Genomic DNA, 22,934 nt, shown 5'->3' with positions numbered 1-22,934 from the left:
ATACATCCTAAACCGTAAGCTGCAAAAGATAAAACGTAATAAAAACCAAACCAGTTTCAGCAGACATCCCATCCCACCCAACCCTTCTTGTTCCTCACTATACACTTGTTTTAAAAAACTATCTTGATATCTGCCAGCACTGTATGACTTGTCTTTTGTGCTTTCATTTCCCAGATCTGGGTTTAATTTTGGTTCAGTCACATTGTCTGCAGGAGCACAGTCTGGTCTTAGTACTGCTACAGATGGTAAGATTTGTATATATTCTCTGAGTTACACACACATAACCCACCTGCCTGCACTTGACCATTCCTTTGTGCATGGCAGTTCTTGCTGTAATGGCATTTAAAAACCAGGAAGGCTCTCCACAGAGTGGATGAACACAAAATTCCACAAGGTAAAGATGGCATTTAAAAACAACATGGCCCATCCTAGTCTGCCCATTCTTATTCCTCTTGCATGGTCTGCAAGTTTCTATATCCATAGGCCAGTTCCTGGCTTCCTGGTCTAGTAGTCTGATGCATAGAGGTGAGCACTGGCGTGTGAGAAGCACAGTGTCTCAAATTATTGGGCTGTGAGTGGAGCAGTTCTTGTACTGTGAGCTTTCTGCCTTTCCTTAAACCAGTAACACTAAATAGCTCTATCTCTCAGGAAAAGGAAGGGATTGCAGGGCTGAGTAGACTGGATGGGCCTTATGTTCTTTAACTGCAGTCATTTTCTGTGTTTCTCAAAATATCAGTGTGCTACACAGTGAAGATAAATGTTAAGTGCTTTCTAATTTTCTTTGCCTCCTAAGTTCTCTTTTTTATAAACCTTCTTCACATTTACCTGGTAGTAAAGAGAGCAGTGTTGGATTGTTTCCACATGCTTAATTTTAGTTTCTCTGTCTGCCCAGGTAAGGGGTTTGAGGGTAATGCATTTGATATACTAAAGTGGTTTATATATTATATACTGCTATCTTCTCTGACCCGGGACAACGGAGAGTTAAGTGATTTGCCCAGATCACAAGGAGCTACAGTGAGAATTGAACCCAGTTCCCATGGTTCTCAGCCCACTGCACTAACCATTAGGCTGTTCCTCCATTCCACTTTGCAGCTGTCTGTGCTTAATGTTGATCAGTGTAATGGGCCAGTGATAGTGTAAGCAAGGGTTGGGGGTGAAGTCTCCAAAGACACAGCCACACAAAGGTTTAAAAGTAAAAACAAAACTCTTTATTAAGGTATGATGAAGCCTGTTCATTTTACAGGCATAGTAAATTGGAAATAAGTCTCTTGAAAGTCCAAGATCGGGGCTTTCACAAGGATCTAAGATAAAAGTTTTCCTACCTCAGCCAGTCTTTTGTTACCTTACACAAGGGGTTTTCAACCCAGTCATCAGAACATACCTAGCCAATAAGGTTTTCAGCATATCCTCAATGAACATGCATGAGATACATTTGCATGCAAATCTCATGCATATTCATTATGAGTATCCTGAAACTCTGACTGGTTAGGTCTGTCCCAAGGACTGGGTTGAGAAACCCTGCCTTACACAAAGGTTGTAAAAGTATATGGGTTTTTTTTTTTTTTTTTTTTGGGGGGGGGGGGGGCTGCTTTCTTCTCTGGGCCTCTCTGGCTTACCTGTGCTCTGGAGTTTTATCTAGACTGACAGAATCATGACCTCCCTGCTGAACCCTTGAAAGCTAGGATTCTTAAGGGGAACCAGCAACTTTCTGTACGCTCTTATCACAGGCCCAAATGCATTGCTCATTTACTTCTCCAGAATTACAAAACAGAGCACTAATGAAGGGCTGCAGTGAATGTGTCTCATTTCCAGGATTATATGGCACCTGATTCTTCCATTTGCTATGGTAGGGATGTCTACCTCTGTTCTTTGTGGTCTTTAGTGGAGGGATGGAGCATTCTTTAATGTGCTCTTTCCATGGACTTCTGTAAAGAATTAGGATTAAGTAGAAAAGACATTTTCCCATTCTGTACCTGTGGAAAAAATCATGTTTGTATAGGACCCAGTAAAAGATGCGTTACCCCCAGCCCCTGGTAACTGATCTTCTCTCAGGTAGATAAGCTAAGAATTGATTTGAGGTGGGAGCATAAACTTGTAAGAATGTGGGTTAGTGATCTGGCATAGGACTTAATCTTTAATGCCCTTTGTTTTGGCAGCCTCTTCAACCCCTGCTAAAGAGTCCAACCAGCCTGGTTCATTTTCATTTGGTGGAACCTCCAAGGCCTTATTTGGATCAGTATCTGAAGGATCCTTCACCTTTGGGTCAGTTAAACCAGTAGTCACCGTTGGAACCACTGCAGTAAGTGGATCATATGGAGATACCCCATCAAATGGCAAACCTGTTACTACCACAGCACCACCTCCTGTACCCTCTGCTGTTATTAGCAAACCAGAAATCCAAATGGCAAAGCCAGGAGAAGGTTTCTTCTCAAATTCCATGACTGGGGAAACACTTGGCAGTTTTTCAGGTCTAAGAGTAGGTCAAGCAGAGGAGAATGTTAAAGACAATACTTCCAAATCTCCAACCTCCAGTATTGCTGGCAGCCAGTTGGCAAAAACCACAGTCGCAGTACCTGGGTTCAGCTTTGGAGGAACTGTACAGTCAGGAAAGCCTACGGAAGATACTGCAGTGTCAGCCATGCAATCAGTGGGCACCAGCATCCCTAGTACCTCTGGCACTGCAAGTGGCAATACCCAGTTCACATATACAGGACCTTCCTCTAATTTGTTTAACCAGGGAGGCCCCACTCTAGGTAATGCTAAGCCCCCTTCTTTTGGGATGCCACAGCCAAGCAATGGCGCTGTTTCTTCCTCTACCACGGATACTGCAGCTGTTTCATCAGCACCACTTTCTTTTGGAAGTCTCCTGGGTACAGCCCCTGCCACTGTCACACCTGCAGCAAATGATCCAAAATGCTCTGCAGAGTCTGACAAATGGACTGAGAATGGAAGTGATGTTGGATCTGCCCCAGTGCCTATATCTTTACCTTTGACCTCTCAGCCAGCAGAGTCTGCCAAAGCACCAGTGGTCTCACCGCAAACCACTACTGCGGATCAAAAGACTGATGTGTCTGGTTCTGCTGTTACTCAGTTGCCTGAGTCCAAGTTGGAGGCAGCCCCTTCAGCACCTGCCCCAGTAACCTCTGAGCAGGGCACCACCTCAGTGACTACCCCTCCATCTGTGATTGCACTTCCTCCCACAGTCACAACCTGTACTCCTTCAACATCAATGCACAGCTCGACATTTGGAACAGCACCTTTCCAGACTTCTACGGCAGCTGCTCCTTCCCTCTTCTCTCAGCCTCCCAGCTCAGCTTTTGGCCACCCTGCCAGTGGCACATCCACCACGCCTTCCTCAGCACCTGTTTTTGGACAAGTAACTGCCAGCACCGCTTCATCTCCCTTTGGTCAGCAGCAGATTGGGGTCACAGGCACAACCAGCTCTGGGTTTGGGGCTCCAGTTTTTGGCACAGCAGGAGCTGGCTTTAGTCAGCCTGTGTTTGGCCAAGCGCCAGCATTCGGCCAGCCAGCAAGCAGCTCCTCAGCTAGCTTCAGCTTCGCACAGCCTGGGTTTGGGGCCATGCCTGCATTTGCTCAGCCTGCCCCTTCCACTCCAGTATCCAGCAGCACAAACCTCTTTGGGGGTGCATCCTCTTCTAGCAGTGCCAGCTCCTTTTCCTTTGGACAGTCTCCTGCCAGTGGCAGCACAGGAGGAGGCTTGTTTGGGCAGAGCAGCACACCAGCGTTTGGGCAGAGCTCCAGCTTCACACCAGGTGGCTCCTTGTTTGGAAATGCAGCTGCTTTAACAACCACCACATCCTCTTCTGGATTCAGCTTTGGTCAGCCTTCAGGTAAGAGCATGAGAAATGTGCAGGAACTAGTGTGGCAGGAAATCCTTAATTAACTCATATGAAGGGTCAGCGGTGACAGCTATGAAAAGCACAGATACGTTTTTGAACCCCAAATACCTTTAATCTGCTTTAGAAAAAGAAATGTTCCTAGATTAGCATGCAAAAACATTAACATTAGTGTGTGATATATTATACAATTCCTAGCTGACATACAAACCAGTCTTCAGGTCAGTGGCGTGACTGCCTTCTCCCAGCGGTGAACTCTTACAGAATTAGAGGAAGTAGCTTGGAAGCTTAAAAATGTTGCATTGCCTCCCAGTGCAACTGGAAGATATTCAGCTGCTGGTTGTGACATTCTTTGCACTAGTCAGGACCTGCAGATGGTGTCTGTTTAGCAGTGAAACAGAGCTCTGGAAAGCGCTTTATACTCCCCACATACCTTGGTTCTGCTATTATCTGGCTGTCCAGCGGGCCCCAGTAGTAAAGAAATAAAAATTCCTTAATCAGTACCATCAACTTCTAGTAGGTCAGTCCAGGGACTCTCATCTTCCACCCTAACATCAAGGATACTTAATTGAAAAGTCCAGTAAAATCTGTATAAGGCTCCCTGAATGTGATCTTAAAAAATGGTAACCAGTGCATCAGCAGTCACAGTATAGTCACTTGCTGGCTGCAGCAGACATACACCTTAGAGGTTGAGAGCTGCCTTATTATTGGGTGAATTTCCAAAAAATTGGGGCAAAATAGTCCTTACCCCTACAAAGAAAATTTTAAAAGCTCCTTCAAATGATACTACCAACTACAGACCGGTAGCATCTATCCTTTATTTTGTTAAAATCATGGATGGTCTGGTCACAAAACAATTGGAAGATTATTTAGAGTAATTTAACATTCTCCATACCTCTCAATCTGGTTTCTGTGCTGATTATAGCACAGATATAGTGTTATGAACCTTGGTGACACAGATCAGACATTTATTAAGTAAAGGGAAAGAAGCTCCTCTTATGCAACTTGATTTATTGAGTACATTCAACTTGGTCGATCGTCAGGGCCTGTCTTAAGGCGAGGTGACCGAGGCGGCCGCATAGGGCCCTGAGGTCGCCCCGCCCCAACCGAGCTCCAGTCCTCCCTCCCTCCAAATGGTGCGCGACGGCGGCGTGGTGGGGGCGGTCCGCCCCGGATGTCAGCGGATGGGGGGGTGCTCCGCTCCCGCTGCTCTCACCCTGTCCTGCCTTTAAAAAAACACTTTCGAAGCGCCGGAGTGATAGGCAGCGCCTCGCGTCTGCACTGCTACTAAAAATCTCTTCGACGTCGTTGGGCCTTCCCACATTGAGTCCCGCCCTCCGCTGAGGTAACTTCCAATTACCGCGAGGGCGGGCGAGACTCAATGTGGGAAGGCCCAACGACGTCGAAAAGATTTTTCCTTAGCGTCCCTCCGGACCGGACCAGGATTGGACTCTTGGGTTGTGCTCGCCTACCAGCAGGTGGAGACTGAGAAAATACAACCCAAGAGTCCAATCCTGGTCCGGTCCGGAGGGACTAAAGGAAAGCAAATTAGCAGGTAAGGTCTAATTTCTCCTTAGTAGTAGGGCAGATGTGAGGCGCTGCCTTGTCACTCCGGCGCTTCAAAATTGTTTTTTTAAAGGCAGTGAGGATGGTGGGCGGCAGGAGAACGGATCTGGTAGGTGGGTCGGGGGGGGAGGGACTCAGATGGGAGAAAGGTGTGGGGTGGGGGTTCTCAGGTGGGGGAAGGATGTGGTAGGGAGGGGGTTCTCAAATGGGAAGGAGACTGAGGTGGGGAGGGGGTTCATGGATGGGAGAAGGGGGTGGGGAGGGGGTTCTTGGATGGTTGAAGGGGGACGGGTGGGGAGGGGACTGGGGTTCTTGGATGGGAGGGGACTGGGGAGGGGGTTCTCGGATGGGAGAAGGGCACTGGGGTCTGAGAAGGGGCCATATGGGAAAATGGGGCATGCGTGGGTCAGGTGGGAGAATGGTTCTGAAAAGGGGGGCCCTAATACAAGGCATGTGGATGAAGGGGGCTGGAACTGGGGGCTGAAAAGGAGGGTAGGTGGGATAAGGGGGCTAGTACTGGGACTGGAGGCTGAAAAAGGGCAGGGGCTGAAACTGGGTACTGGGGGCTGAAAAGGGGACAGGGAGAAGTGGCCTGGGGGCTGAAGCTCGGGACTGGTGGGAGAAAAGGGCTGGGGCTGAAATGGGGGACTGGCAGGATAGTGGGGCTGGAACTGGGGGCTGAAAAAAAGGGGCAGAGAGAGGGGCAGATCCTGGATGGGGGAGCGAGAGGAAGGGCAAACCCTGGATGGATGGGAGAGAGAGGGCAAATTGTGGATTGAAGGGGCAGAGAGAAAGGGCAGACAGTGAATGGATAGGGGTGAGAGAGAGGGCAGACAGGGGCAGATGGTGGATGGATCATGGAAGGGGCAGAGATAGAGGGCAGATGTGGATGGAAGGAGCAGGGAGAGAGGGCAGACATTGGATGGAGGGGACAGCAGAAGGGCAGACACTGGATGGCAGAGAGAGACCAAAGACAGATGCTGGATGGAAGGAAGACAGTGAAAAGATGTGGATGGAAGGGGCAGGGAGAGAGGGCAGACATTGGATGGAGGGGACAGCAGAGAGGGCAGACACTGGATGGCGGAGAGAGACCAAAGACAGATGCTGGATGGAAGGAAGACAGTGAAAAGAAGATGAGGAAAGCAGAAACCAGAGACAACAAACTGTAAATAAAATATATATTTTTATTTTTTTGCTCTAGGATAAAGTAGTATTGTAGATGTGTTAATAAATGTTTATAATAGAACATGTAAACAAGATCATCTTTTTATTGGACTAATTTTAATACATTTTGGCTAACATTCGGAGAACAAAACCCCCTTCCTCAGGTCAGGATAGGATACTGTAACAGTACTATACTATGTTGACCTGAGGAAGGATGTTTTGGACTCTGAAAGCTAAATCTATTAGTCCAATAAAATGGTATTATTTTATTTTCTATATTTGTTTTATTTCTATTTGTTAATTTGTAAAGTGGTGATTGGTATTTGTTAGTTTTTTTTCAAATTTACATCTGCTGTCTTTATATTTTGCACAGTACTAGGGGACATTTTCTGTTTCTGTGGTGTTGCATTGTATGCAGAGTCTGGCATCTTGGGGGTTCAGTTTAATTTTTGTCTAAATAGAAAGTTTAAATATTACTACTTTTTCTATAGTGGATTAGGGTGTATCTGTGTTTGTGAAAAAGACATGGCTTTCAGTTGGCATTGACTGTGCAGGATCGACGATCTGTACTATTCTGTCTGGTTTCGTTTTACAATAGGTGAATTGATTTTCTAGTGCTCACTGTAGTGTTTTAAGATGTTTTCCTTTTCTTTGTGTGATTCGTAGAAATGACTGCTTATGGTATGGTAGAATTGCTCTATAGGTCCTGAGTGTTTTGTAGTCTCGGCATACCTAGTACTGGATTTTGGAGGGGGGTGTTAAAAAATGACCAGGAGGGAGGGGGGCCTTGGAGCTGGGAGCCCTAAGGGGGGAAGCCCTGGAGCTGGGGTCCTTGGAGCTCGGAGGGAGGGGTGGCCGGCCCTGGAGCTAGGGTGGGGCGGAGTTAAGATGGGGGCAGGGCTAGGGTGGGGCCCCATCAAATTGGTCTGCATAGGGCCCCACACTTGCTAAGACCGGCTCTGTCAATCGTAGTTTGTTATTGCACATTTTGAGTAGTATTGGGATAACAAGGAATGTGTTAAATTGGTTTAGAGGATTCCTCACAACCAGATTTTATAGAGTTAAAATGAACTGGACTTTTTCTGATAATTGGCCTGTGAAATGTGGGGTACCTCAGGGTTCCCCTCTATCTATTACCTATTAGGATTAGCATTTATTTACTGCCTTTTTGAAGGAATTCACTCAAGGTGGTGTACAGTAAGAATAAATCAAACATGAGCAATAGACAATTACAGCATTAAAAATATTCAAATAACAATACAAGGGACGAAACTAGAAAGGACTGGTCACCAGATTTTTATCTATGCAGATATCATCACCATCTTACTGCAGGTAGTATCCAAAATAAGTGAAATATAACATGAAATATCAATTTGTATCTCTCTGACTGGTAAATGGATCTGTGCCAGCCACATGAAACTAAATAAGGATAAGACCAAAGTTTTACTTCCAAACTTGATCAAGAGGCATCATCTGTTGTAGATCAAATCAAATATATCCTAGAAATATCATTAAAAATATTAGGAATGATAATTGATCATAATCTAACAATGGAACCTCAGATCAGTCATCTGGTAAAAAGCTGTTTCTGGACCCTGAGAAAATCTAGAGGAATCTGTAAATATATTCAGTCCCTGATCCCGAGCAAACTAGATTATTGTAATATCTATCTGGGCATTTCTAAATATGTATGGAAAAGACTGCAGTCTGTACAGTATGTAGCAGTTCTTTTAATTTTTTCTGTTAAAAAAAATATGATTACCCCTTTTTTTGTTCTTCTGCATTGACTCTCCTTAGAAGCCAGAGTTCCCTACATGCTTTACTGTCTGATATTTAAGATCCTTTATGGCACAGTATATGCTTCAACTAATCTGTAGGGCAACAGTCAACAGATATCACCTAGCTCGCAATTCTATGGTTTTATCCTTTCCAGATCCTAGAGAGATTTCATCTGTGAAAATGTTTTACTCTTTATTTTCTTATCAAGGTGCTAGTGCTTGTTTACCCATTGAGATAAGATTCTTATCTAGCTATGCTGTTTTAAAAAAGCTATCAAAAGTGTGCTGTTTCGAAAATATCTTCTACTAAGACAGCATTAGGTTTGCTATATTACATAAGTACATAAGTATTGCCATACTGGGAAAGACCAAAGATCCATCGAGCCCAGCATCCTGTTTCCAACAGTGGCCAATCCAGGTCACAAATACCCGACAAGAGCCCAAAAATGTACAAAACATTTTATATTGCTTATCCCAGAAATAGTGGATTTTCCCCAAGTCCATTTAATAACGGTCTATGGACTTTTCCTTTAGGAAGCCATCCATACCTTTTTTTTAAACTCCGCTACGCTAACCGCCTTTTAAAGGAAATCTCACAAGAGGCTTTATCATCTCCTTTTTTACTAGTTAATTATCTTCTAATGCCGCCTTCTGGCTTTTATTGTCATTTTGTCACATTGTTTGGCCATCCTTACATCATTGATATGTTAACTCCCAGACCCCTCTCTTGTTTTGTGTTTTCCTCCTCTTAGTAACTCCGCTTTTACAGCAACAGGTGCTGGCTCCTTTCAGAATCCAGTATATGCACACCACGAATCCCAGTCCTGGGAGTGGGGGTCACTGCTGTTCAGTCATTGAGACTCCCTTCCCTTGGAGATGCTGCCTTTGTAGTATTCCTAACTCCTGTTGATTCTCTGAGCTGGGTTCTGCTCACTAGACCAAACCCCCAGCATTACCACAACTTGTGACTTCAAAATTAAACATCAACTCCTGTAGTACACACATGCTATTCATGTACCTTTCCCCACCTAAAAAAATATTGTGCATTGAATACTCAAGCCATCATGAGGTCTGACTGGCTCATGGAATCAAGTGGGCTAATCATAGAGACACAACAATGAATCCATGCAGGCCTGTAACTGTACAATCCAAATGCCTGAGTAACAACATCTCTGAAACCCTAATGTGGTGAAGAAACATTTTACCAATTTTATTGGGATCTTCGCCAGCTTGATTTTGAATCAGGATATCTTTGGTGTGAAAAATCTTCAAGCCCTGAGTTCCTCCAGCAAAGACAAGGGCATATTTATTAGACACAGCCAGGAGATTTGAGCGCTCCTTGGGCAGTTCTTCGGGAGAGTCAAAGATTCTTATCTTCTTTAACTGCCTGAACTGAAAATCCTATCACAGAAAAACAAAAAGGGGAATTGCACATCCTATATAATAAAACACACCTCCAACATTCTGAAGCTGACTGCATGGCTGAGGCATTCCTGCGCTCTGTATCCATCTCCTGAATTGACATCACGTACTTCCGGGTTCGTCACAAGCAGAAGTGACCAACCACACGAGGTTTCTCGGCTTCAGAATGTTGGAGGTGCATTCTATTAAATAGGATTGGTCAGTTCCTTGAAGCACAGCCAGAGCTCAGCGTCCTGCACAGTAACGCTCAGACACCAGAGAGAGGGGGGGGGGCCTGACACCAGAGAGAGAGGGGGGGGGAGGTATCTCTGTCACACACACACTCTCTCTCTCTCACAGTCAATGTCTTTATCTCTCTCACTCTCACACACTATATGTCTCACACTGTATCACATTCACTCTCAATGTGTCACACAGGCACTCACACACTCTCCTGGTCTCATACACTCAGTCTCACAGAGAGTCTGTGTCTCACACACACACTCTCTCTCTCGCACACACTGTATCTGTGTGAAACACACTCTCTCACACTATGTCTCACGTATGCACTTGCACACACTCTCATTCTCACACACACACACTCTCTCTCACAGACACACTCACACCCAGACTCTCTCTCACACACACATACACTTGCACAGTCACTCTCACATACACTCTCTCAAACATACACACTCCGAGGAAAACCTTGCTAGCACCCGTTTCATTTGTGTCAGAAACAGGCCTTTTTTACTAGTCGACTATAAATATTCCCTACAGCTGCTCTTTCCAGAAGGACACTCAATCCAAATAAATAAAGAAATAAAATGCAGCATATAGAGATAAATTTGATCAATCATTCCTGAGCAGGGCCGGTCTTAGGCCGAGGCGGCCGCATAGGGCCCCGCGCTTAGGGGGGCCCCGCGCGGCGTGCCTCATTCAGCCTCTTCCCAGGGCCGGTCCGACTCCGACACGGACGGTAAGCATGGCTGGAGGGTGCCGTCATGCCATGCTTACCACCACTGTCCGCCCTGGCGCCCTCTTCTTCCCCCCAACCAAGGATTTTTCTTTTAAATTTACCCTCCATTGCCGGAATCCCACAGCAGCGTCCTGCGTGCGTCACTGAAAGCGCTCCTCACCTCCCGAGTCCCCCCGATGTCTCTAGCAGAACGCAGCTCTTCCTGATTCGTTCATTCTCAGTGTCGCGGGACACTGAGAATGAACGAATCAGGAAGAGCTTCTGCATTCTGCTAGAGACGTCGGGGGGACTCGGTAGGGGAGGAGCGCTTTCAGTGAAGCACGCTGCTGTGGGATGCCGGCGACGGAGGGTAAATTTAAAAGAAAAATCCTTGGTTGGGGGGAGAAGAAAAGGGCGCCAGGGCGGACAGGCAGGCAGTTGAACTTGGGAGCGGGAGGGCAAGGGAGAGAGGACCTGGGCATGGATGGCAGGGCTCAGGGAGAGAGGGGAATTGCTGGATAGGGATGATGAATGGAGGGGGCAGGGGCCAGAGAGGAGCATGGATGGGAGGGGAGGGCAGGGCTCATGGAGAGAGGGGAATTGCTGGATAGGGATGAATGGAGGGGGCAGGGGCCAGAGAGGAGCATGGATGGGAGGGCAGGGCTCAGGGAGAGAGGGGAATTGCTGGATAGGGATGATGAATGGAGAGGGCAGGGGCCAGAGAGGAGCATGGATGGGAGGGGAGGGCAGGGCTCATGGAGAGAGGGGAATTGCTGGATAGGGATGAATGGAGGGGGCAGGGGCCAGAGAGGAGCATGGATGGGCATGGATTGGGAGGGCAGGGCTCAGGGAGAGAGGGGAATTGCTGGAAAAGGATGAATGGAGGGGGCAGGGGACAGAGGAGCATGGATTGGGAGGGCAGGGCTCAGGGAGAGAGGGGAATTGCTGGAAAAGGATGAATGGAGGGGGCAGGGGACAGAGGAGCATGGATGGGAGGGCAGGGCCCAGGGAGAGAGGAGAAATTGCTGGACATGGAGGGCAGGGGAGAGAGGAGAAATGTTGGGCAGGAATGGAGGGAAGGAAAGACAAAGGAAGGAGATGTACATGGATGGAGGGGAAGGGATATAGGAGAAATGCTGGACATGGATGTAGGGGAGGGGAGGAAAGTAGATGTACATGGAAGGAGGGGAGTGAGGAGAAATGCTGGATATGCATGGAGGGGAAATAGCTGAATTTAAGGGCTGGATCGGAACACTTTGAAGGCAGATGCTGAAACTGGAGAAAGGATAGGGACAGGGCTACAGATGGTAGACAGGACACATAAGGACACAGGAGGATGGTGGACATGGTGAGAGAAAAAATATCAAATGGAAAGACACTGCATAAAACAGAAGACACTGGGACCAAAGCGAATAGAAAAAACAAATGATCAGACAACAAAGGTAGAAAAAAGTATTTTATTCAGAATTTATTAATTGGAATATGTCAGCTTTTGGAAATGTGCATCTGTGATATTTTGCATGTAAGTTTCAATTTTTCTAGTATTGCTGCATGCTGAGTCTGATTTCGTGAGGTAACTTTTCAGTTCCGTATTTTGCCTTCATATCTGTTGTGTTATGTGTGATCAAGGTGCAGTATCCTGCTAGCGTGTAGCATTTGCAGCCCTTTTTGTTTTGTTTTGTTTTCACGAGGTAGTGTATTGGTGTTTTAGAGCCTGGTGTAATTACAATTCTGCCTTTCCATGCATAAGGTTGTTCTCGTCCTGTCCATGGAATTAGTGCTGTTATGGTTTGGTAAGGTTATGAGTGTGTTTTTGCACACGTTTGTGTATAGTGTTTTGCAGTGGAGAGATTGTGTGTCCGCACCTCTGACCCCCCCCCCCCCCCCCCCCCCTCCCCGGGGTTATGAGATTTGGAACTAATTGTAGTGGACTTGAACTGAATAATTTCGGGGGGGGGGGGGTCATGATAGCATTGTGCTTATTATTTCAATCAGTTTTTCTGTACAAGTTTAGCTTCATTTGTCTTTATTTGAAATTTCATAAATAGAAAATTTTCTAAAAATTGAATAATATTATCAATGGGGTGGAGCTGGAGTGGGGGCGGGACTAGGATGGGGCGGGGCTATGATGGGGCCCCACCAAATTAGTCTGCATAGGGCCCCGCACTTGCTAAGACCGGCCCTGTTCCTGAGACTCCTATATACTGAATGGATGAGAGATAACAGAAGGGATGTTGGAGATGAGACTATTGTTACTGTAGTTCTATGTTGATATTACATAAACAGCAAAGATGTTTTCAAAGACACACAATGGAAAAAGAAAACCCAGCATGTCTTATCTTGTATCAGTAAATTCCTAGATATATAATCTAGTCTTCTTGTTTGTAATCCACTTAGAACCTTTGACAGGAATTAGCGGAATATAAAAGGCATAACTTGTATCCTCTCCCCAGCCAGGTCTTGTAGAGAGCAGAAAGAGACAGTGAAAGTACCAGGGTATCACCTACAAATCCTGATTACTGTATGTGTTTAATAGAACTGAAACTGACCATGGTTAGCCAAAGTTCTCACATCGTGACCCCTTCTAAATAAAGCGTGATGGTTTCTTGCTTTGCTAGTGTGTTCTTAGCTTCAATTTATTTTCAGAGCTGTTGTCCTTTTAGTGATATGCCCTAGTCTTTCAGTTAAAGCACCTCTGTCTTAGCTCTTATCATTTCCTGGCACGCCTTTCCTTACTCTGTCTTCAGTCTTGTGACAGCAGACTGTTACAGAGCACTGCTACAATGACTTAAAAAGAGAGTTCCTGAACAGCCTTGTACAGAGAGGCTCCTGCTGGTAGATCTGTCCCAGAATTGTGACATGTGATTTTGGTAACATGAGGGCCAGTTTACATAGAATGCTGAGTTCTACAGAGGAAGCAAAGCCTTAAAGGGCCACATACCCAAAAGGTTAACATTATCTGTGCAGAAGCTGCTGTCTGCTTTTTTTTTTTTTTTTTGGCTGGAGATTAGACCTTTCTGACTTAGTTTGAGCAATTTTAATCTATTGTATAATTAGTACAAAATGTGTCATTTCAAGGTTCATGTATATCAGTGATTCACAAACTGAGTTGCTGGTTCCAGTCTCAAAATGGCTGCCAGGACTTCTCACAAGACTGCCGAGGGAGGTCCTGGCAGTTTTGTCAGTAGAGCCGGCATGGGTAGAAGTAACTGAGGATCACGCCTTCCTCCTCTAGACCACCAACAATACAGTAGGCCTCGGGGGATGGGGGCCTACGTGTGGTTCTGGGAAAGAGGGGCTCCTTGTGTTGGGTGGGGAAGGGGGAGGGAGTGGGGTGCCTTGGTGTATGAAAATATTTTAGAAGTTCCATCATAGAAAAAAATTCAGGAATCACTGATGTACATAATATAAAAAACATGTTTGGGTGTTGTGTAAGTCTTTCCAAATGAATTTGTTTTGTGCATAGCGTAACAGGAATGAACCTCCTTCATAAGTCAGGGTATGTTGGGTATGGTCACAGTTTCTCAAACGTCCTGCTTTATGCTCACATAAGGATTCCTGTCTAGATTAGAGAGCAGAGTGCTGGCATGGTGAGATTTCCCTGCAGGCTGACTGAGACAGTGTGATGTGTGTTAGGAAAGAGCCTCATTTAACTCGGATCAGCACTGTTTCTTTCTTCCTCTCAGGTTTCGGTTCCAGTTCCTGTGGTTCTCTGTTTGGTCAGTCATCTAGTCCTGGGACAGGGGGGTTTGGGCAAGTAAGTAATGCTCTTTTTTCCTCCCAAATGAACCACCTAGTCCTGTCACTCCTAAAAGTGTGAAGAAAGTGCAGCCAATCAGAACATGGAATGGGCAGAATATTCTGACCTCCTCCCCCTCTTCTGGAACAGATTCTTCTGCATGTGGAGAAGATGTGCTCTGGGTTTCCACAGCCTCTCTCCTTTACACAAATTGTTCTTCCAGGGCTGTTGCATGGTAGCAGTGTGCAGAAAGGAAGAGGTAATACTGGAAGTGCATCCTGTTTCAGGAGTTCTGTAGGCCATCAATGTGCTGTGCCCAGCATGCAGATGAGTTTGCTACACTTAGGTTTTCATAAAGGCTAGCTAGCTTCAAATGTTGTGGAAACTGTTGTTTGTACTGATCCCATGGCAGTCTGAATGTGAGATACTCTGTGCCTTCTGGTTTCCCAAATACCCTTTAAGAGGACCCCTTAGAAAAGTGTGTACTTCCCAGGCCTTCTACCACCTGTGGGAGAGAGAGCCTTCTGAGCTCATCTATTTTGGCTTTGCTTTACCCATATGTGGCTGACTGACAGTTACTTGTTTGCCTGTCTACAGCAGCTCCAGAAGTTAAGAGATAGTGGTAACTCCACATTTCTTTCATCCTTCCTTCCTCCATACTGGCTTACTATAGCCTTGGTTCAAGCAGGGGCTTTATCTTGCCATCACCTATGCTCTTTGAAGAACTAGCTATCCAGAGTGGATGACTATGTGTCTGTGCTATTCATTAACTGATGTTTATGTGAACCTGGCAATGCTGCTGCCAATGTGGGATTTGTTCTGGGGATCTGAGAAACTTGCACTAGTGCTTGTGTGTATGTGAAGCTTGCACTGCTACTGCTAGTGGTGAGGTGCTGTGTGTGTAGGAGAATGTTGCGGATGTTTTGTGCGGATAAGTGATAGTCCCTAGTTTTCAGCACATGGGAGTGTTGTCTGATGTCTTTAACAATGAAACCAACATTTGGGGTTCTCTGAGTTGCCCCTCTCTTGTGCTTTACAGCAGCCCTCAGCTGGGGGTTTGTTTGGAGCTAGCAGTGTTGGGAGAGGCTCTGAATTCTTCAGCGGACTTGGTGGTAAACCAAGCCAAGATGCAGCCAACAAAAATCCTTTCGGCTCAACTGGTGCTGGATTTGGATCCTCGACTGTTTCAAGTAAGTGAAGGCAAATGGCCAGCGAGCTCTTTTCTGGGCTTGGCCTTTGGTATGCATCTCTTCCTGATGCCGAATTCCAGATCTCAGTTCTGGAATTTTCCTTGAAAGACCTTTTTCATCTAGGCCTTTAAAGGCAATGTGAGGACTAGTGAGAAGAGAGGGGCAAGGGGGTGAAAAAAGGCCAGAGGATTTATAAAGGCTAAAATAAGGAGTAAATCTCGTAATGGAACCCATGACTCTGAGCATGTTCAGAAGGCTATTTGAGGACTCTGGTGAATCACAGTTATAGTACCCATATTAGTCCTTGAGTAAATAGGATTCTTCACAGGTTTTGCCACCTTGCACTTCACAAAGATTTGAATTATACATATGTGTAACCTTGCACGGTCTGGACCATTCATGTGCATTTTTGTTTATACACTTCTGTGGGTCCAGCTCATAGTGTTGCAGTCTGCAGACAGTACACTTCTCATTTCAGAAAACCACCAATTTTTCTTCCTCTCTTGGTTCTCGTTCTTGCTGAAGAAGGCATTGTATTATCAAGTGCACTGTGTACAGCTGCAGACTGCAAGTCAGTGCATCTTTGGCTAAGAGCAGATTAAAGAGGCAGAGAGAGGAATTCCTAGTGCAAATTGAGGAGTGTTGATTATTATTTTTTAATTCACTAGCAGGGAGGTTAGGAGTGTGTACCTGCATGAATTGGTAAAAGGGATTCTGAGTGTGGGACCAGGCCAGGGGGTACTCGCAATGGGTTCCAGGACGCCCCCTCATTAAGATAGCAGCACAGTAGAGTGAGAAAAGACTTCTCACTCTGGGTTTATTTGGAGAGGTTTTTAAGATGTGGTGAATTGTTTAGTGTTTTGTGAATTGTTTTGTCTTTAACCCTGTAACTGGATCTTGAAAGCAAAGATTTTTGGAAGCAAACACAATCCCAAGGCTTAATTGGAGCCTTGACTTGGTTCAAATATCTCTTTGTTTAAAAGAGGAATGGGCACTAGTCCTTGAATGTCATCTGCTTATAAAGAAAAGGGTGGAGGAAGAGTCTGAGACTGCAGGTTTCTGATGGGAAGAGAAAAGTCTCTGAATCCTGTTTTGTTACAGAAGTCCTAGCTCAGCAACAGGCAAGGAAGGTATCTTCCATTCTCTGAGGGCAGGCGGGCCTATAATTCTGACATATGGGTAACGCGGAATCCGCATTGCCAGTCCAGACGTGCATGCGCAAGTGCTGTTTTACTGCGCTTGCTAGACCATGTTTAGGCCTGAACTCCAGTTGGGTTTTTCCTCCTTCTCTTCTGGTTCTCGCCCCTTTTTTTTTAGCATCATTGAGTCGTTTGATTTGGCCACGGCTGTTTTTCCTTTCATATCATTGAAGGTTCTCTGTGGCTTCAATACTGCACTCAGTGCAATAGGACCACCTCTGGCAAGGATACCCTTTTCTGGTGTCTACAGTGTTTTGGGCCTGATCATACCCCTGCAAACTGTATTCTCTGACTTTATATGTTTTCTTCACACAGTTGGCCAGAGAGGCTCAGAGAGAGAAGATTTTTGGAGCCAGGTCCGAAACATTGGTGTTGATGTCAGCATTGGGTGTGGCATTGAGTGTGTCAGTCCATATGACTGCAAGACCCTTGCACACTGGGAGTGACCGTGCATTGAGTGGATCTCCACCTGCCTCGACGCTGGCTGCTATGCAGGCCCCTCGGGACCGATCAACGTCGGACCCAACCCCGAGGCGATGAGATAACTTGACGTTGTCCTCTTTGGCACTGGGGAGCATCAGTGCTAGGCATCAGAAGAAGCATCGGCATTGATCCCCCTCAACACATTGTTCTGGGGGCACCGAGGGTTTCACCGGTTTCCAAGAAGCGTCTGCACCAGGGGGACTGCTCCCCATCCATACAGGAGGAATGCCAATACGTGGGTCTCCACACAGGACCAGGCATCCACTTCAACCCCACAGATTGAGCAGCCTGCTTCTACACCGGCACCCTAGCCTTTCCCAATGTTGGCCCTCAATGAGCGCCTTTGGGCCTTGCTTCCTGAGCTCTTGGTGGCGTTCTTGCAGAGTGCATCGGCATCCGGGGTGCTTGCACTAGCCATGCCTCTTGCTACAGTCCCACATGGCCCTCAGTCTGCTGTGAGGTCTCTGACACCCATGCCGCTTGCAGTCTCAGCGTCAACTGCCACCCGTGTTGGCTTACCCTCGATGTCAATGGTGGAAGCTTTGCCGGAGTCAAAGCCAGAGCTGACACCTTGACGCCCCTCTCAGAGTTATGGTACGTCTTCGTCAAGGCGGGCTTGGTCTTGGCCCTTCCACGAGGAGATCTTGGATGACACCGATGAGAAGCACTCTTGGAACTCAGAAGAGGATCCATGGTACTTCTTGGAGAAGGAGTCCTAATGGCATCCCTTCTGATCCCTCCCCTTCACAGGAAAGGAAGAAGTCTCCACCTAAGAGCCTTTCCTTTCCCTTTTTTGTAAAGGCAGCTGCCATCCCAATTCCTTTGGAAGTATAGGACGAGCCCAAGGTTAAAATGGTCAAGGTCCTGGACTATGACTCTCTTTCACAAGATCTTATGGGACATGTCAGGGCTCACAATGTCAGAACCATGGCTGCGGCGTCGGTAGCCCACTTGAGGTCAGCATCTGTTGAAGAAATTTGCAAGGCTGCGACATGGTCTTCAGTCCACACATTCACATCTCATTACTGCCTTGAGCCGGATATCCAGTGCAACAGTCGGTTTGGGCAGACAGTTCTGCAGAATTTGTTTGGGGTCTATAGTCCAACTCCACCCTCCTAGGACTGATTTGTTCTGTTCCAGGCTGCACTGTCACCCAGATTATATATATAAGTACATAAGTATTGCCATACTGGGACAGACCAAAGGTCCGTCAAGCCCAGCATCCTGTTTCCAACAGTGGCCAATACAGGTCACAAATACCTGGCAAGATCCAAAAAAAATACAAAACATTTTATACTGCTTATCCCAGAAATAGTGGATTTTCCCCAAGTCCAATTTAATAATGGTCTATGGACTTTTCCTTTAGGAAGCTGTCCAACCCTTTTTTAAACTCTGCTAAGCTAACCACCTGTACCACATTCTCCAGCAACGAATTCCAGAGTTTATTTACACGTTGAGTGAAGAAATGTTTTCTCCGATTCGTTTTAAATTTACTACTTTGTAGCTTCATCGCATGCCCCCTAGTCCTAGATATAGTTTCAGGGTAATCACATTTCTCCGAGGACAAGCAGGCTGCTTGTTCTCACTGATGGGTGACGTCCACGGCAGCCCCTCCAATCGGAAACTTCACTAGCAAAGTCCTTTGCTAGCCCTCGCGCGCCCGCGCGCACCGCGCATGCGCGGCCGTCTTCCCGCCCGAAACCGGCTCGAGCCGGCCAGTCTTCTTTTGTCCGCACTCGGTACGGTCGTGTTTTCGCCGTGTCGAGCCCCGGAAAGTCGACCTCGCGCGTCCAATTTGTTTTTTTCCTTCGGGAAAGCTTTGTCCTCGTCGGGAAGTGCTCCGGAAACCCCTCGCCGGGTTTCGTGTAAATCCTCCCCGTACTTCTAGCTTTTTCGCCCCGGTAAGTTTTCTTTCGTCGTCGGGGTAGGCCTCTTTTCGGCCTCGGTCGAGATTTTTTCTCCCTCTAAAATTTGGTGCTCCAAATTTCGCCATTTCGGCTTTTGATTTCGCCGGCGTGATTTTTCCGCCCATGACATCGAAGCCTTCCAGCGGCTTCAAGAAGTGCACCCAGTGCGCCCGGGTTATCTCGCTCACTGATCGACACTCGTCGTGTCTTCAGTGTCTGGGGGCCGAGCACCGCCCTCAGAACTGTAGTCTGTGTTCCCTGCTTCAAAGGCGGACTCAGGTAGCGAGACTAGCCCAGTGGAACGTGTTGTTCTCGGGCTCTTCGTCGGCATCGGCACCGGGATCTTCGAGTGCATCGACGTCGTCAGCGTCCAGACCATCTTCCTCGGCCGCCCCTGCATCGAGTGCATCGAGGCATCGGGCCTCTGCATCGGCGCCGAGACATCGGATAGCTGCATCGACGTCGGTGGTACCAGGACCTCGTCTGCTGATGTCGTCGGACGGTGGTGCATCGGGTGGAGTGCAGGTGAGGGCTGTCCATTCCCCTGCTGGTGGCGGTGAGCCCTCGGGTGGGTCTCCTCCTACCCTGAGGGCTCCTGCGGTACAGCCCCCCCGAGATCGACCTTCTTCAGTCTCGGCCCCGAGGAAGCGACGGATGGATTCGACGTCCTCCTCGTCGGTGCCGGGGAGCTCCGGTGACATGCTTCGGAAGAAATCGAAGAAGCATCGACACCGGTCTCCTCCCCGTGTCGGCACCGAGAGCTCTGGGTCGCCGAGGGATTCGGCACCCAGCAGGCATCGGCACCGAGAGGACCGCTCACCCTCTGTTCAGGAGGTGTCGATGCGCTCCGCTCTGGACAGCCCGGAACAGCCTCCACGCCCGGAACAGGTTCTGACGTCGACGCCTGCATCGACCTCTCAGCCTTTCTCCGCAGCCACTCTAAACGAGAGCCTCCGGGCCGTTCTCCCAGAGATTCTGGGAGAGCTGTTGCGCCCTACCCCTCCGGTACCGGCGGTGCTTGCGCCTCCGGTACCGTCGAGCGTGGCGCCGGCTGGCCCATCGCCCAGGTTGAGGTCCCCGACGTCGGTACCGCGTGCGGTGCCGACCGCGGCCACCTCCCAGGAAGGCTCCCCGACTACGTCGGCGGAGGGAGCTTCGCCGATGCGGGCCAGGGAGTCTACCTCTCGACGCCCCCATCGTGGACGTGGCTCCACAGAGTCGAGCAGGGCGAGGTTGCAGACACAGGTCCGTGAACTTGTGTCTGACACCGAGGGTGAGGCCTCGTGGGAGGAAGAGGAAGATCCCAGATATTTCTCTGACGAGGAGTCTGAGGGTCTTCCGTCTGATCCCACTCCCTCTCCTGAGAGACAGCTTTCTCCTCCCGAGAGTCTGTCTTTTGCCTCCTTTGTCCGGGAGATGTCTACGGCCATCCCCTTCCCGGTGGTTGTGGAGGACGAGCCCAGGGCTGAGATGTTTGAGCTCCTGGACTATCCTTCTCCACCTAAGGAAGCGTCCACTGTTCCCTTGCACCATGTCCTGAAAAAGACATTGCTTGCGAACTGGACCAAGCCATTAAGTAATCCCCACATCCCCAAGAAGATCGAGTCCCAGTACCGGATCCATGGGGACCCAGAGCTGATGCGCACGCAGTTGCCTCATGATTCTGGAGTTGTGGATCTGGCCCTAAAGAAGGCTAAGAGTTCTAGGGAACATGCTTCGGCGCCCCCGGGCAAAGACGCTAGAACCTTAGACTCCTTTGGGAGGAAGGCCTACCATTCCTCTATGCTCGTGTCCAAGATCCAGTCTTACCAGCTCTACACGAGCATCCACATGCGGAACAATGTGCGGCAGTTGGCGGGCCTGGTTGATGCTCTTCCCCCCGAGCAAGCCAAGCCTTTTCAGGAGGTGGTCAGGCAGCTGAAGGCGTGCAGAAAATTCCTGGCCAGAGGAGTTTATGACACTTTTGATGTTGCGTCCAGGGCCGCTGCTCAAGGTGTGGTGATGCGCAGGCTCTCATGGCTGCGTGCCGCCGACATGGAGAATAGACTCCAGCAGCGGATTGCGGACTCGCCTTGCCGTGCGGACAATATTTTTGGCGAAAAAGTCGAACAGGTGGTAGAGTCTCTCCACCAGCGGGACACCGCATTCGACAAGTTCGCCCGCCGGCAGCCTTCAGCTTCTACCTCTACAGGTAGACGATTTTTCGGGGGAAGGAAGACTGGTCCCTATACTTCTGGCAAGCGTAGGTACAATCCTCCTTCCCGACAGCCTGTGGCCCAGGCTAAGCCCCAGCGCGCTCGCTCTCGTCAGCAGCGTGCGCCTCAGCAAGGCCCCCCGGCTCCCCAGCAAAAGCAAGGGGCGAGCTTTTGACTGGCTCCAGCAGAGCATAGCCGACATCCAAGTGTCCGTGCCGGGCGACCTGCCAGTCGGGGGGAGGTTGAAAGCTTTTCACCAAAGGTGGCCTCTCATAACCTCCGATCAGTGGGTTCTGCAAATAGTCCGGCAGGGATACACCCTCAATTTGGCCTCAAAACCTCCAAATTGTCCACCGGGAGCTCAGTCTTACAGCTTCCAGCACAAGAAGGTACTTGCAGAGGAACTCTCCGCCCTTCTCAGCGCCAATGCGGTCGAGCCCGTGCCATCCGGGCAAGAAGGGCTGGGATTCTATTCCAGGTACTTCCTTGTGGAAAAGAAAACAGGGGGGATGCGTCCCATCCTAGACCTAAGGGCCCTGAACAAATATCTCGTAAAAGAAAAGTTCAGGATGCTTTCCCTGGGCACCCTTCTCCCCATGATTCAGCAAAACGATTGGCTATGCTCTCTGGACTTGAAGGATGCCTACACACACATCCCGATACTGCCAGCTCACAGACAGTATCTGCGATTTCAGCTGGGCACACGCCACTTCCAGTACTGTGTGCTACCCTTTGGGCTTGCCTCTGCGCCCAGGGTGTTCACAAAGTGCCTAGCTGTGGTAGCAGCGGCGCTTCGCAGGCTGGGGGTGCACGTGTTCCCATATCTCGACGATTGGCTGGTGAAGAACACATCCGAGGCAGGAGCCCTGCAGTCCATGCAGATGACTATTCGCCTCCTGGAGCTACTGGGGTTTGTGATAAATTACCCAAAGTCCCATCTTCTCCCAGTGCAGAAACTCGAATTCATCGGAGCCCTGCTGGATTCTCGGACGGCTCGCGCCTATCTCCCAGAGGCGAGGGCCAACAACTTGTTGTCCCTCGTCTCGCGGGTGCGAGCGTCCCAGCAGATCACAGCTCGGCAGATGTTGAGATTGCTGGGCCACATGGCCTCCACAGTTCATGTGACTCCCATGGCCCGCCTTCACATGAGATCTGCTCAATGGACCCTAGCCTCCCAGTGGTATCAGGCCGCTGGGGGTCTAGAGGACGTGATCCACCTGTCCACGAGTTTTCTCGAATCCCTGTATTGGTGGACGATTTGCTCCAATTTGACTCTGGGACGTCCCTTCCAAATTCCTCAGCCACAAAAAGTGCTGACCACGGACGCGTCTCTCCTGGGATGGGGAGCTCATGTCGATGGGCTTCACACCCAAGGACGGTGGTCCCTCCAAGAAAGCGATCTACAGATCAATCTTCTGGAGTTGCGAGCGATCTGGAACGCTCTGAAGGCTTTCAGAGATCGGCTGTCCCACCAAATTATCCAAATTCAGACAGACA

The 22,934-nt window shown here is 48.4% G+C and overlaps 1 protein-coding gene across 5 annotated transcripts in view; it reads left to right on the top strand.

Annotated features, from left to right (window-relative positions):
- Positions 1-22,934, top strand: part of NUP214 (nucleoporin 214) — a 165,262-nt gene that overhangs the window by 124,674 nt on the left and 17,654 nt on the right. For 3 of the 5 annotated variants that reach the window (XM_030207808.1, XM_030207809.1, XM_030207807.1), the window contains 4 exons: positions 175-245; positions 2,157-3,851; positions 14,411-14,481; positions 15,503-15,653. In XM_030207808.1, the coding sequence (XP_030063668.1) occupies positions 175-245; positions 2,157-3,851; positions 14,411-14,481; positions 15,503-15,653 (1,988 nt within the window). The remainder of the gene's footprint in view (positions 1-174; positions 246-2,156; positions 3,852-14,410; positions 14,482-15,502; positions 15,654-22,934) is intronic. The other 2 variants (XM_030207810.1, XM_030207811.1) reach the window with 1 other exon arrangement.

The sequence above is a fragment of the Microcaecilia unicolor genome, chromosome 6 (genome assembly GCF_901765095.1).
Source record: "Microcaecilia unicolor chromosome 6, aMicUni1.1, whole genome shotgun sequence".
Classification (NCBI taxonomy): Eukaryota; Metazoa; Chordata; class Amphibia; order Gymnophiona; family Siphonopidae; genus Microcaecilia; species Microcaecilia unicolor.
This window is presented reverse-complemented; position numbering and strand designations above follow the sequence as displayed.